General features: G+C 39.9%; 1 protein-coding gene across 1 annotated transcript in view; it reads left to right on the top strand.

Annotated features, from left to right (window-relative positions):
- The window catches only part of MTMR9 (myotubularin related protein 9), an 82,582-nt gene that overhangs the window by 46,875 nt on the left and 19,353 nt on the right, over positions 1–16,354 (top strand). Inside the window, exon 7 of the mRNA XM_029203116.1 lies at positions 15,435–15,576. Within this exon, the coding sequence (XP_029058949.1) occupies positions 15,435–15,576 (142 nt within the window). The remainder of the gene's footprint in view (positions 1–15,434; positions 15,577–16,354) is intronic.

Below are 16,354 nucleotides of genomic sequence, written 5' to 3'. Positions count from 1 at the left end.
CAGAACTGTCTATAAATGACAGAAGACTTAAAAATGACCACGGTTAAAGATTTGATGAAAGTTCATAATAATGCAGTTGACAAGGAAATTTAGTTATTTCTGAGATGTACATTTTAAAGTAATAACTAGAATTATGACTTAAAACATTATACCAGAACATATAAGATTTTTAGAAATTTCATGTAATGTCTGAAACATTTATATTAACATATTTCCATACAAATAACCCAAACAAACTTTAGTATTAGTTTTTTGTTTTGTTTTTTTATACAGCAGGTTCTTATTAGTCATCAATTTTATACACATCAGTGTATACATGTCAATCCCAATCACCCAATTCAGCACACCACCATTCCCAACCCCCCGCGGTTTTCCCCCCTTGGTGTCCATACGTTTGTTCTCTACATCTGTGTCTCAACTTCTGACCTGCAAACCGGCTCATCTGTACCATTTTTCTAGGTTCCACATACATGCATTAATATACGATATTTGTTTTTCTCTATCTGACTTACTTCACTCTGTATGACAGTCTCTAGATCCATCCACGTCTCAACAAATGACTCAATTTCATTCCTTTTTATGGCTGATTAATATTCCATTGTGTATATGTACCACATCTTCTTTATCCATTCGTCTGTCGATGGGCATTTAGGTTGCTTCCATGACCTGGCTGTTGTAAATAGTGCTGCAATGAACATTGGGGTGCATGTGTCTTTTTGAATTATGGTTTTCTCTGCGTATATACCCAGTAGTGGGATTGCTGGGTCATATGGTAATTCTATTTTTAGTTTTTTAAGGAACCTCCATACTGTTCTCTGTAGTGGCTGTATCAATTTACATTCCCGCCAACAGTGCAAGAGGGTTCCCTATTCTCCACACCCTCTCCAGCATTTGTTGTTTGTAGATTTTCTGATGATACCTATTTTGACTGCTGTGAGGTGATACCTTATTGTAGTTTTCATTTGCATTTCTCTAATAATTAGTGATGTTGAGCAGCTTTTCATGTGCTTCTTGGCCATCTGTACATCTTCTTTGGAGAAATGTCTATTTAGGTCTTCTGCCCATTTTTTGAGTGGGTTGTTTGTTTCTTTAATATTGAGCTGCATGAGCTGCTTATATATTTTGGAGATTAATCCTTTGTCTGTTGATTCGTTTGCAAATATTTTCTCGTATTCTGAGGGTTCTCTTTTCGTCTTGTTTATGGTTTCCTTTGCTGTGCAAACGCTTTTTAAGTTTCACTCAGTCCCATTTGTTTATTTTTGTTTTTATTTCCATTACTCTAGGAGGTGGATCAAAAAAGATCTTGCTGTGATTTATGTCAAAGAGTGTTCTTCCTCTGTTTTCCTCTAAGAGTTTTATAGTGTCCGGTCTTACATTAAGTCTCTAATCCATTTTGAGTTTATTTTTGTGTATGGTGTTAGGGACTGTTCTAATTTCATTCTTTTACATATAGCTGTCCAGTTTTCCCAGCACCACTCATTGAAGAGACTGTCTTTTCTCCATTGTCTATCTTTGCCTCCTTTGTCATAGATTAGTTGACCATAGGTGTGTGGGTTTATCTCTGGGATTTCTATCTTGTTCCATTGATCTATGTTTTTGTTTTTGTGCCAGTACCATATTGTCTTGATTACTGTAGCTTTGTACTACAGTCTGAAGTCAGGGAGTCTGATTCCTCCAGCTCCGTTTTTTTCCCTCAACTGCTTTGGCTATTTGGGGCTTTTGGTGTTTCCATGCAAATTTTAAAATTATTTGTTCCAGTTCCGTAAAAAATGCCATTGGTAATTTGATAGGGATTGCATTGAATCTGTAGATTGCTTTGGGTAGTATAGTCATTTTCACAATATTGATTCTTCCAATCCAAGAACATGGTATATCTCTCCATCTGTTGGTATCATCTTAAATTTCTTTCATCAGTGTCTTATAGGTTTCTGCATACAGGTCTTTTGTCTCCCTAGGTAGGTTTATTCCTAGGTATTTTATTCTTTTTGTTGCAGTGGTAAATGGGAGTGTTTCCTTAATTTCTCTTTCAGGGTTTTCATCATTAGTGTATAGGAATGCAAGAGATTTCTGTGCATTAATTTTGTATCCTGTAACTTTACCATATTCATTGATTAGCTCTAGTAGTTTTCTGGTAGCATCTTTAGGATTCTCTATGTATACTATCATGTCATCTGCAAACAATGACAGTTTCACTTCTTCTTTTCCAATTTTTATTCCTTTTATTTCCCTTTCTTCTCTGATTGCCGTGGCTAGAACTTCCAAAACTATGTTGAATAAGAGTGGCGAGAGTGGACATCCTTGTCTTGTTCCTCATCTTAGAGGAAATTCTTTCAGTTTTTCACCATTCAGAATGATGTTTCCTGTGGGTTTGTCATATATGGCCTTTATTATGTTGAGGTACGTTCCCTCTATGCCCACTTTCTGGAGAGTTTTTATCATAAATGGATGTTGAATTTTGTAAAAAGCTTTTTCTGCATCTATTGAGATGATCATATGGTTTTTCTTCTTCAATTTGTTAATATGGTGTATCACATTGATTGACTTGCGTATATTGAAGAATCCTTGCATCCCTGGGATAAATCCCACTTGATCACGGAGCATGATCCCTTCAGTGTGTTGTTGGATTCTGTTTGCTAGTATTTTGTTGAGGATTTTTGCATCTATATTCATCAGTGATAGTGGTCTGTAATTTTCTGTCTTTGTAGTATCTTTGTCTGGTTTTGGAATCAGGGTGATGGTGGTCTCTTAGAATGAGTTTCGGGGTGTTCCTTCCTCTGCAGTTTTTTGGAAGAGTTTGAGGAGGATGGCTGTTAGCTCTTCTCTAAATGTTTGACAATTCACCTGTGAAGCCATCTGCTCCTGGACTTTTGTTTGTTGGAAGATTTTTAATCACACTTTCAATTTCATTACTTGTGATTGGTCTGTTCATATTTTCTATTTCTTCCTGGTTCAGGCCTGGAAAGTTATACCTTTCTAAGAATTTGTCCAATTCTTCCAGGTTGTCCATTTTATTGGCATAGAGTTGCTTGTAGTAGTCTCTTAGGATGCTTTGTATTTCTGCGGTGTCTGTTGTAACTTCTCCTTTTTCATTTCTAATTTTATTGATTTGAGTCCTCTCCCTCTTTTTCTTGATGAGTCTGGCTAATGGTTTATCAATTGTGTTTATCTTCTAAAAGAACCAGCTTTTAGTTTTATTGATCTCTGCTGTTGTTTTCTTTGTTTCTACTTCATTTATTTCTGCTCTGATGTTTATGATTTCTTTCCTTCTGCTACCTTTGGGTTTTGTTTGTTCTTCTTTCTCTAGTTCCTTTAGGTGAAAGGTTAGATTGTTTGAGGTTTTTCTTGTTTCTTAAGGTAGGCTTGTATAGCTGTAAACTTCCCTCTTAGAACTGCTTTTTCTGCATCCCATACGTTTTGGATCATCGTGTTTTCATTGTCTTTTGTCTCTAGGTATGTATGATTCCCTCTGTGATTTCTTCAGTGATCTCTTGGTTATTTAGTAACGTATTGTTCGTTTTTTTTAAACTTTATTGGAGCATAGTTGCTTTACAGTGGTGTGTTACTTTCCACTTTATAACAAAGTGAATCAGTTATACATATACATATGTTCCCATATCTCTTCCGTCTTGCGTCTCCCTCCCTCCCACCCTCCCTATCCCACCCCTCCAGGCGGTCAGAAAGAACCGAGCTGATCTCCCTGTGCTATGCGGCTGCTTCCCACTAGCTATCTACCTTACGTTTGGTAGTGTATATATGTCCGTGCCTCTCTGTCACAGCTCACCCTTCCCCCTCCCCATATCAAGTCCATTCTCTAGTAGGTCTGTGTCTTTATTCCTGTCTCACCCCTAGCTTCTTCGTGACATTTTTCTTTCCTTCTTAAATTCCATATATATATATATGTGCTAGCATACGGTATTTGTCTTTCTCTTTCTGACATACTTCACTCCGTATGACAGACTCTAGGTCTATCCACCTCATTACAAATAGCTCAATTTCGTGTCTTTTTATGGCTGAGTAATATTCCATTGCATACATGCGCCACATCTTCTTTATCCATTCTTCCGATGATGGACACTTAGGTTGTTTCCAGTCCGGGCTATTGTAAGTAGAGCTGCAATGAACATTTTGGTACATGACTCTTTTTCAATTATGGTGTTCTGAGGGTATATGCCCAGTAGTGGGATTGCCAGGTCACATGGTAGTTCTATTTGTAGTTTTTTAAGGAACCTCCATACTGTTCTCCACAGTGGCTGTATCAGTTTACATTCCCACCAACAGTGCAAGAGGCTTCCCTTTTCTCCACACCCTCTCCAGCATTTATTGTTTCTAGATTTTTTGATGATGGCCATTCTGACTGGTGCGAGATGATATCTTATTGTAGTTTTGATTTGCATTTCTCTAATGATTAAGGAAGTTGAGCATTCTTTCATGTGTTTGTTGACAGTCTGTATATCTTCTTTGGAGAAATGTCTATTTCGGTCTTCTGCCCATTTTTAGATTGGGTTGTTTGATTTTTTGTTATTGAGCTGCCTGAGCTGCTTATAAGTTTTGGAGATTAATCCTTTGTCAGTTGCTTCATTTGCAAATATTTTCTCCCCTTGTGAGGTTTGTCTTTTGGTCTTATTTGTGGTTTCCTTTGCTGTGCAAAAGCTTTGAAGTTTCATTAGGTCCCATTTGTTTATTTTTGTTTTTATTTCCATTTCTCTAGGAGGTGGGTCAAAAAGGATCTTGCTGTGATTTATGTCCTAGAGTGTTCTGCCTATGTTTTCCTCTAAGAGTTTGATAGTTTCTGGCCTTACATTTAGGTCTTCAATCCATTTTGAGCTTATATTTGTGTATGGTGGAGGGAGTGATCTAATCTCATACTTTTACATGTACCTGTCCAGTTTTCCCAGCACCACTTATTGAAGAGGCTGTCCTTTCTCCACTGTACGTTCCTGCCTCCTTTATCAAAGATAAGGTGACCATATGTGCGTGGGTTTATCTCTGGGCTTTCTGTCCTGTTCCATTGATCTATCTTTCCGTTTTTGTGCCAGTACCATACTGTCTTGATTACTGTAGCTTTATAGTGTAGTGTGAAGTCAGGGAGCCTGATTCCTCCAGCTCCGTTTTTCATTCTCAAGATTGCTTCGGCTATTCGGGGTCTTTTGTGTTTCCATACAAATTGTGAAAGTTTTTGTTCTAGTTCTGTGAAAAATGCCAGTGGTAGTTTGATAGGGATTGCATTGAATCTGTAGATTGCTTTGGGTAGTAGAGTCCTTTTCACAATGTTGATTCTTCCCATCCAAGAACATGGTATATCTCTCCATCTATTTGTATCATCTTTAATTTCTTTCATCAGTGTCTTGTAATTTTCTGCATACAGGTCTTTTGTCTCCTTAGGTAGGTTTATTCCTAGATATTTTATTCTTTTTGCTGCAGTGGTAAATGGGAGTGTTTTCTTGATTTCACTTTCAGGTTTTTCATCATTGGTGTATAGGAATGCCAGAGATTTCTGTGCATTAATTTTGTATCCTGCTACTTTACCAAATTCATTGATTAGCTCTGGTAGTTTTCCGGTAGCATCTTTAGGATTCGCTGTGTATAGTACCATGTCATCTGCAAACAGTGACAGCTTTACTTCTTCTTTTCCGATTTGGATTCCTTTTATTTCCTTTTCTTCTCTGATTGCTGTGGCTAAAACTTCCAAAACTATGTTGAGTAAGAGTGGTGAGAGTGGGCAACCTTGTCTTGTTCCTGATCTTCCTGGAAATGCTTTCATTTTTTCACCATTGAGGACGATGTTGGCTGTGGATTTGTCATATATGGCCTTTATCATGTTGAGGAAAGTTCCCTCTATGCCTACTTCCTGCAGGGCTTTTATCATAAATGGGTTTTGAATTTTGTCCAAAGCTTTCTCTGCATCTACTGAGATGATCATATGGTTTTTCTCCTTCAGTTTGTTAATACGGTTTATCACATTGATTGTTTTGCGTATACTGAAGAATCCTTGCATTCCTGGAATAAGCCCCATTTGATCATGGTGTATGATCCTTTTAATGTGCTGTTGGACTTTGTTTGCTAGTATTTTGTTGAGGATTTTTGCGTCTGTGTTCATCAGGGATATTGGCCTGTAGTTTTCTTCCTTTGTGACATCCTTGTCTGGTTTTGGTATCAAGGTGACGGTGGCCTTGTAGAATGAATTCGGGAGTGTTCCTCCCTCTGCTATATTTTGGAAGAGTTTGAGAAGGATAGGTGTTAGCTCTTCTCTAAATGTTTGATAGAAGTCGCCTGTAAAGCCGTCTGGTCCTGGGCTTTTGTTTGTTGGAAGATTTTTAATCACAGTTTCCATTTCAGTGCTTGTGATTGGTCTGTTCGTATTTTCTGTTTTTCCCGATTCAGTTTTGGCAGGTTGTGCATTCCTAAGAATTTGTCCATTTCTTCCAGGTTGTCCATTTTATTGGCATAGAGTTGCTTGTAGTAATCTCTCATGATCTTTTGTATTTCTGCACTGTCAGTTGTTACTTCTCCTTTTTCATTTCTAATTCTGTTGATTTGAGTCTTCTCCCTTTTTTTCTTGATGAGTCTGGCGAATGGTTTATCAATTTTGTCTGTCTTCTCAAAGAAGCAGCTTTTAGCTTTATTGATCTTTGCTATCGTTTCCTTCATTTCTTTTTCATTTATTTCTGATCTGATGTTTATGATTTCTTTCCTTCTGCTAACTTTCGGGTTTTCTTGTTCTTCTTTCTCTTTAAAATTGCTTTAGGTGCGAGGTTAGGTTGTTTATTCGAGATGCTTTCTGTTTCTTAAGGTAGGATTGTATTGCTATAAACTTGCCTCTTAGAACTGCTTTTGCTGCATCCCATAGGTTTGGGGTCGTCGTGTCTCCATTGTCATTCGTCTCTAGGTGTTTTTTGATTTCCTCTTTGATTTCTTCAGTGATCACTTCGTTATTAAGTAGTGTATTGTTTAGCCTCCACGTGTTTGTATTTTGTACAGATCTTTTCCTGTAATTCATATCTAGAGTCATAGCCTTGTGGTCGGAAAAGGTACTTGAAACAATTTCAATTTTCTTAAATTTACCAGGGCTTGACTTGTGACCCAAGATATGATCTATTCTGGAGAATGTTGCATGAGCACTTGAGAAAAATGTGTATTCTGTTGTTTTTGGATAGAATGTCCTATAAATATCAGTAACATCTGTCTTGTTTAATGTATCATTTAAAGCTTGTGTTTCCTTATTTATTTTCATTTTTCATGATGTGTCCATTGCTGAAAGTGGCGTGTCAAAGTTTCCTAGTATGAATGTGTTACTGTTGATTTCCTCTTTTATGGCTGTTAGTATTATCTTTATGTATTGAGCTGCTTCTATGTTGGGTGCCTAAATATTTACAATTGTTATATCTTCTTCTTGGATCGATCCCTTGATCATTATGTAGTGTCCTTCTTTGTCTCTTCTAATAGTCTTTATTTTAAAGTCTATTTTGTCTGATATGAGAATTGCTACTCCAGCTTTCTTTTGGTTTTCTTTTGCATGGAATATCTTTTTCCATCCCCTCACTTTCAGTCTGTATGTGTCTCTAGGTTGGAAGTGGGTCTCTTGTAGACAACATATATATGGGTCTTGTTTTTGTATCCATTCAGCCAGTCTGTGTCTCTTGGTGGGTGCATTTAATCCATTTACATTTAAGGTAATTATCGATATGTATGTTCCTATTCCCATTTTCTCAATTGTTTGGGGTTTGTTATTGTACGTCTTTTCCTTCTCTTGTGTTTCTTGCCTAGAGAAGTTCCTTTAGCATTTGTTGTAAAGCTTGTTTCGTGGTGCTGAACTTTCTCAGCTTTTGCTTGTCTGTAAAGGTTTTTAATTTCTCCATCAAATCTGAATGAGATCCTTGCTGGGTAGAGTAATCTTGGTTTTAGGTTTTTCTCCTTCGTCACTTTAAATATGTCCTGCCAGTCCCTTCTGGCTTTCAGAGTTTCTGCTGAAAGATCAGCTGTTGACCTTATGCCGATTCCTTTGTGTGTTATTTGTTGTTTTTTCCTTGCTGTTTTTAATATGTTTTCTTTGTATTTAATTTAATTTTTGTTAGTTTGATTAATATGTGCCTTGGCGTGTTTCTCCTTGGATTTTTCTTGTATGGGATTCTCTGTGCTTCCTAGACTTGATTAACTATTTCCTTTCCCATATTAGGGAAGTTTTCAACTATAACCTCTTCAACTATTTTCTCAGTCCTTTTCTTTTTCTCTTCTTCTTTTGGAACCCCTATAATTTGAATGTTGGTGTGTTTAATGTCGTCCCAGAGGTCTCTGAGACTGTCCTCAGTTCTTTTCATTCTTTTTTCTTTATTCTGCTCTGCAGTAGTTATTTCCACTATTTTATCTTCCAGGTCACTTATCCGTTCTTCTGCCTCAGTTATTCTGCTATTGATCCCATCTAGAGTATTTTTAATTTCATTTATTGTGTTGTTCATCATTGCTTGTTTCATCTTTAGTTCTTCTAGGTCCTTGTTAAATGTTTCTTGCATTTTGTCTATTCTATTTCCAAGATTTTGGATCATCTTTACTATCATTATTCTGAATTCTTTTTCAGGTAGACTGCCTGTTTCCTCCTCGTGTTAGGTCAGGTGGGTTTTTATCTTGCTCCTTCATCTGCTGTGTGTTTTTTTGTCTTCTCGTTTTGCTCATTTTACTGTGTTTCAGGTTTCCTTTTTGCAGGCTGCACGTTTGTTGTTCCCGTTGTTTTTGGTGTCTGTCCCCAGTGGCTAAGGTTGGTTCAGTGGGTTGTGTAGGCTTCCTGCTTGAGGGGACTCTTGCCTGTGTTCTGGTGGATGAGGCTGGATTTTGTGTTTCTGGTGGAAAGGTCCATGTCTGGTGGTGTGTTTTGGGGTGTCTGTGGACTTACTATTATTTTAGGCAGCCTCTCTGCTAATGGGTGGGGTTGTGTTCCTGTCTTGCTAGTTGTTTGGCATAGGATGTTCAGTACTGTAGCTTGCTGGTCATTGAGCGAAGCTGGGTGCTAGTGTTGAGATGGAGATCTCTGGGAGATTTTCGCCATTTGATATTATGTGGAGCTGGGAGGTTTCTTGTTGACCAGTGTACTGAAGTTGGCTCTCCCACCTCAGAGGCACAGCACTGACATCTGGCTGCAGCACCAAGAGCCTTTCATCCACACAGCTCAGAATGAAAGTGAGAAAAAGCAGAAAGAAAGGAAGGGAGGGAGGGAGGAAGGAAACGAAAGAAAGGAAAGAAATAAGAAAGAAAGAAAAATAACATAAGATAAAATAAAGTAATTAAAATAAATAATTATTAAGAAAAAAGTTTTTTTAAAAATTAAAAAAAAAAAAACGGACGTATAGAACCCTAGGACAAATGGTGGAAGCAAAGCTATACAGACAAAATCTCACACAGAATCATACACACTCACAGAAAGAGGAAAAGAGGAAACAATAATAAATCCTGTTCTCAAAGTCCACCTCCTCAATATGGGATGATTCATTGTCTATTCAGGTATTCCACAGATGCAGGGTACATCAAGTTGATTGTGGAGTTTTAATCTATTGCTCCTGAGGCTGCTGTGAGAGATTTCCCTTTCTCTTCTGTGTTCGCACAGCTCCTGGGGCTCAGCTTTGGATTTGGCCCCGCCTCTGTGTGTAGGTCGCTGGATGGTGTCTGTTCTTCGCTCAGACGGGCCGGGGTGAAATGAGCAGCTGACTCGGGGGCTCTGGCTCACTCAGGCTGGGGGCAGGGAGGGGTGCGGATGCCAGGCGAGCCTACGACGGCAAAGGCCTGTGGGACATTGCACCAGCCTGAGGCGTGCTGTGCGTTCTCCCGGGGAAGTTGTCCCTGGATCCCGGGACCTGGCAGTGGCGGGCTGCACAACCTCCCTGGAAGGGAGGTGTAGATAGTGACCTGTGCTCACACACAGGCTTCTTGGTGGCTGCAGCAGCAGCCTTAGCGTCTCATGCCCGTCTCTGGGGTCTGCGCTGTTAGCCGCAGCTCGCACCCGTCTCTGGAGCTCCTTTAAGCAGCGCTCTTAATCCCCTCTCCTTGCGCACCAGGAAACAAAGAGGGAAGAAAAAGTCTCTTGCCTCTTTGGCAGCTGCAGACTTTTCGCGGACCCCTTCCCAGCTAGCCGTGGTGCACTAACTCCCCTGCAGGCTGTGTTCACGCCGCCAACCCCAGTCCTCTCCCTGCGCTCCGCCCCAGTGGGTGAGCTGACAAGCCTCTCAGGCTGGTGAGTGCTGGTCGGCACCGATCCTCTGTGCCGGAATCTCTCTGCTTTGCCCTCCGCACCCCTGTTGTTGTGCTCTCCTCCGTGGCTCTGAAGCTTTCCCCCTCCGCCACCCACAGTGTCCGCCCGCAAAGGGGCTTTCTAGTGTGTGGAAACCTTTCCTCCTTCACAGCTCCCTCCCACTGGTGTGGGTCCCATCCCTATTCTTTTGTCTCTGTTTATTCTTTTTTCTTTTGCCTTACCCAGGTACGTGGGGATTTTCTTGCCGTTTGGGAGGTCTGAGGTCTTCTGCCAGTGTTCAGTAGGTGTTCTGTAGGAGTTGTTCCACATGTAGATGTATTTCTGGTGTATCTGTAGGGAGGAAGGTGATCTCTGCATCTTACTCTTCCACCATCTTCCTCCCAGTAATGTAGTTTTTAGCCTCCATGTGTTTGTGTTTTTTACATTTTTTTCCCTGTAATTCATTTCTAATCTCATAGCGTTGTGGTCAGAAAAGATGCTTGATATGATTTCAATTTTATTAAATTGACTTAGGCTTGATTTGTGACCCAAGAGGTGATCTATCCTGGAGAATGTTCTGTGCGCACTTGAGAAGAAAGTGTAATCTGCTGTTTTTGGATGGAATGTCCTAAAAATATCAATTAAATCTATCTGGTCTATTGTGTCATTTAAAGCTTCTGTTTCCTTATTTATTTTCATTTTGGATGATCTCTCCATTGGTGTAAGTGAGGTGTTAAAGTCCCCCACTATTATTGTGGTACTGTCGATTTCCTCTTTTATAGCTGTTAGCAGTTGCCTTACGTATTGAGGTGCTCCTATGTTGGATGCATATAGATTTATAATTGTTATATCTTCTTCTTGGATTGACCCCTTGATCATTATGTAGTGTCCTTCCTTGTGTCTTGTAACATTCTTTACTTTAAAGTATACTTTATCTGATATGAGTATAGCTACTCCAGCTTTCTTTTGATTTCCACTTGCATGGAATATCTTTTTCCATCCCCTCACTTTCATATGTATGGGTCTTGTTTTTGTATCCATTCAGCAAGCCTGTGTCTTTTGGTTGGAGCGTTTAATCCATTCACATTTAAGGTAATTATCAATATGTATGTTCCTGTGACCATTTTCTTCATTGTTTTGGGTTTGTTTTTGTAGGTCCTTTTCTTGTATTTTCCACTTAGAGAAGTTCGTTTAGCATTTGTTGTAGAGGTGGTTTAGTGGTGCTGAATTCTCTTAGCTTTTGCTTGTCTGTAAAGCTTTTGATTTCTCCATCGAATCTGGATGAGATCCTTGCGGGGTAGAGTAATCTTGGTTGTAGGTTCTTCCCTTTCATCACTTGAAGTATGTCATGCCACTCCCTTCTGGCTTGTAGAGTTTCTGCTGAGAAATCAGCTGTTAACCTTATGGGAGTTCCCTTGTATGTTATTTGTCGGTTTTCCCTTGCTGCTTTTAATAATTTTTCTTTGTCTTTAATTTTTGCCAATTTGATAACTATGTGTCTCGGCATGTTTCTCCTTGGGTTTATCCTGTATGGGACTCGCTGCGCTTCCTGGACTTGGGTTGCTATTTCTTTTCCCATGTTAGGGACGTTTTCAACTGTAATCTCTTCAAATGTTTTCTTGGGTCCTTTCTCTCTCTCTTCTCCTTCTGGGACCCCTATAATGCAAATGTTGTTGTGTTTAATGTTGTCCCAGAGGTCTCTTAGGCTGTCTTCATTTCTTTTCATTCTTTTTCCTTTATTCTGTTCCACAGCAGTGAATTCCACCATTCTGTCTTCCAGGTCACGTATCCGTTCTTCTGCCTCAGTTATCCTGCTATTGATTCCTTCTAGTGTAGTTTTCATTTCAGTTATTGTATTGTTCATCTCTGTTTGTTTGTTCTTTAATTCTTGTAGGTCTTTGTTAAAGATTTCTTGCATGTTCTTGATCTTTGCCTCCATTCTTTTTCCGAGGTCCTGGATCATCTTCACTATCATTATTCTGAATTCTTTTTCTGGAAGGCTGCCTATCTCCACTCCATTTACTTGTTTTTCTGGGGTTTTATATTGTTCCTTCATCTGGTACATAGCCGTCTGCCTTTTCATCTTGTCTATCTTTTTGTGAATGTGGTTTTTCTTCCACAGGCTGCAGGATTGTAGTTCTTCTTGCTTCTGCTGTCTGCACTCTGTTAGAATGCCCTTTTTAAGAAGGGAATTCCCACTGAAACAGTAGGTAGGTAGAAGTGTTGTCACCACATAGTTGGATGGCACTTTTCTTTGAGATTTTAATTTGTTTTATTGATACTTCCAAATTAGGGAAATATATATGTAATTTTAAAAATAATGAGAAATTGATAATAGAACAGGTTGCTTAAGATCATGTGGTGAGTTAGCAACTTACCACAGGGCCACCAAGTGCCATGAATCAGGATTCCCTGGGATTCCTGGTGTAGGGACTTCTCTGGTGGTCCAGTGGTAAAGAATCCACCTTCCTATGCAGGGGACATGGGTTTGATCCCTAGTCGAGGAACGAAGATCCCACTTGCTGCTGGGCAACTAAGCCCACATGCCACAGCTACTGAACTCGCGTGCCTCAATGAAAGAGCCCATGTGCTGCGAACTACAGAGCCCACTCACTCTGGAGCCCGCGTGCTACAACTAGAGAGAGAAAACCAACACGCCACAACTAGAGAGAAGCCCGCACCACAAAGAAAAGATTCTGCATGCCGCAACTAAGGCCTGATGCAGCCAAAAAAAAAAAAGAAAAAGAAAAGGGAAGCCCATTTATCTTATAAAATATGGGAGTTAAAGACCAAGGTTCTGTGGTAGAGAAATAAATAATACAGAATGATGAGATGTATATAGTAAGGGTTTGGGTTTTTTTTTTTCTTTTTGCGGTATGCGGGCCTCTCACTGCCGTGGCCTCTCCCGTTGCAGAGCACAGGCTCCGGACGCGCAGGCCCAGCAGCCGTGGCTCATGGGCCCAGCTGCTCCGCAGCATGTGGGATCTTCCCGGACCGGGGCACGAACCCGTGTCCCCTGCATCGGCAGGCGGACTCTCAACCACTGCGCCACCAGGGAAGCTCAAGGGTTTGGGATTTTTTAAACTAAGTTAAAAATATTTCCCCTTACATGATGAGTACAGAGGCTTTGTTTGCTTATGAAACATGAATTGTCATAAATCCTTATAACCGTTGTCTGAGTTTTCAGCCATAATAAGAGGTGATGCAGGTGAATGTAATCCCAGGGGCAGAACAGTGTTTTCTATCTCTCTCCACCTTTGTTTAGTTTGGGCTACCTTAAACAAACAGGGACTTACACACTCCTAGGAGAATTGAAGGTTTTGGTTTATTTTGCCATGTTTCAGTTCCCTTTTTTGATGTATATTAGCTCATTAGTTATACCTCCATAAAAATCTGCCCTTACAACACTCAAAATGTAAAAATAGACCTTAAATTAATTGAATTAAATTTAGAGTATACCACAGATAACTAGGATATACATCTAATATATATCAAAAGCGTGAAAACATTTGCTCGTACCCTTCAGTCTAGTCATTAGATTTCATCCTGAGAATGGGGTTGTTAACTTAACCATAGGTGAACATCAGGGAGTCTTATTTTCGGATTAAGAACTCTAGAATAATTCAGCAAAAGACAAAAAGCTAAGTACACCATCTAAAGTGTAACAAAAATTGGCAGTGACCTGAATGTCCACCTATAGGATTAAGTAAATTGTAGTTCTTCACTTAATAGAATATTATGTAACCATTAATACAGTACTTTTATAGATGACATAGAAACATGGGAAAATGTTTATAATAAAAGTGGAAATAATAAGTTACCTTTCGTTACAGCTATGTAAAGTATATCTGTACATGAGAAAAGAATTAATAGTAGCCAAACATAAAACTTTTATGGGAAAGTGGTGAGCTTATTTTCCTTTTTTCCACAATTTCCTTCACTGTCATTTCAATAAAAAGAGGTAGAAGAAGGGGAGGGGAGAAAATGTAGTTTAGTTTCTGGTGTTTCCTCCCACTCTTTAGAATAATGGGGTCCTCGGAACCACCTACAGAGTGTATAGTGGTATCATTGCCACTGACTTTCTAGATTGATACTTTTTTTTCCCCCTAAGGAATTTATTTATTTGGTTGCACTCGGTCTATTTGGTTGTGCTGCGTCTTATTTGCAGCAGGCGGACTCCTTAGTTGTGGCTTGTGGGCTCCTTAGTTGTGGCTTGCTGGCTCCTTAGTTGCAACACGTGGACTCCTTAATTGTGGCTTATGGGTTCCTTAGTTGCGGGTCGCTGGCTTCTTAGTTGAGGCATGTGGGCTCCATAGTTGTGGCATGCAAACTCTTAGTTGTGGCATGCATGTGGGATCTAGTTCCCTGACCAGGGATCGAACCTGGGCCCCCTGCATTGGGAGCATGGAGTCTTTACCACTGTGCCACCAGGGTGGTCCCTAGATTGACACTTTTTTGTTGTTGTTTTTTTGCGGTACGCGGGCCTCTCACTGTTGTGGCCTCTCCCGTTGTGGAGCACAGGCTCCGGATGCGCAGGCTCAGCAGCCGTGGCTCACGGGCCCAGCCGCTTCGTGGCATGTGGGATCCTCCCAGACCGGGTCACGAACCCGTGTCCCCTGCATCGGCAGGCGGACTCCCAACCACTGCGCCACCAGGGAAACCCCCTGACACTTTTATATATAATATTAAAAAATTTTTCTTTCTGTTTTCATGTTTCTCAAAGTGTGGTTTAGGACTTGTTTCCCAGATTGATTATGGTTTATGAAGGCATCCTTACAGTAAACTGATGGTGGAAGGGTAGAATCAAGGTCAGAGAGATACAGAAAAATAACTTTGTGTGTTTCTAGGCTTGATGAGAAAAGGCTTTAGTTAACTATATTAAAGCAGAAAAGGTCAGCATCTAGTGAATGTGATGAGGTCTGCTTTCTGGTTTTGTAAAGGAAGAAAACATTCAGGAAACGGTTTTATGAAATTTGTTATAATGTAAATGGGTTCTTGTCCTATGAAATTTGGGACTTATAGTTTTATATTTTCCCCAAGGGAAGCTGTCTTCATGTACCTCATTTAGACTCTAAACCTACTGGACAGAGCAGAGTGCAGAAGACTTTCAACTGTTATACTCAAGAAGTGTTTATTGTTATACTCAAGAAATGTTTATTATTAACAGAGTTGGTTGACCATGTCAGGAGTGTCCCATTTGTCCTCTGAATTTTCCTACCAGGGAAGGAGCATCCATACTGATTCATGGAACAGAAGGAACTGATTCCACACTCCAGGTTACCTCCCTGGCCCAGATTATCTTGGAACCAAGAAGCAGGACCATCCGGGGCTTTGAGGCCTTGATAGAGAGAGAGTGGCTTCAGGTGAGAAAAGCTATTTTGTCCACAGAGGAACTGCTCATAATTGATGTTTGATCCTGGTTTGTGGGAATGGATATAATATATGAAATTCTGATTGATTCAGATGTTTAATTTTCTGGGGGACAGTAAATCTCTCTTCCTCTTAATAAATGCCTGTAATCTTTACTGCCTCTCAATTTCTGTCTCCCTCTTTGCTTATATTGCTCATTTGGCACTTCATTCCCCTAACAAACGTTATTAGTTGTACCTTGTTACCTATAGGGGAAACACAAAGAATGTGTAAAACATGGTCTTGTCTCACAGAACTTAGTCTTGCTAGAGATAAAAGACATAAACAAGGGGGGAAGGAGGAGTGGGGACTTGTAAGTACAAGGCATGTGCTTTAGTGCTTTCTACCTTCTGCTCATCTTTCTACCATCTGCTCCTGTCGTCTTCCTCAGCCAGGTGAAATCCTTCTCATCCTGTAAGATCCAGCTAAATATCTCTACTTTCATGAAGACTCTGGGACCTTAACTTCCTTCACAGAAAAAATTGATCCATTTTCCTCACACCTTGTTTCCTGAACTAGACTCAGATATAGTGACTTCTTTGAGTTCAGGGAACCTTGCCCACCCAATTCAGCTGTTTATCCCTAGGACACAACACAGTGCTGTCCTATATAATGCTGAAGGACAGCTAAAATAAAGGTCTCATAAAATAGATGGAAATCCTTCAGGCCAGAGGTTAATTTAAATATATATACACCATGTAACTTAGTGTGTAATTGTGATTGAAAACAAAT

This window comes from Monodon monoceros, unplaced genomic scaffold (assembly GCF_005190385.1).
Source record: "Monodon monoceros isolate NGI ecotype Baffin Bay Population unplaced genomic scaffold, NGI_Narwhal_1 Super_Scaffold_5, whole genome shotgun sequence".
In the NCBI taxonomy this organism is placed as follows: Eukaryota; Metazoa; Chordata; class Mammalia; order Artiodactyla; family Monodontidae; genus Monodon; species Monodon monoceros.
This window is presented reverse-complemented; position numbering and strand designations above follow the sequence as displayed.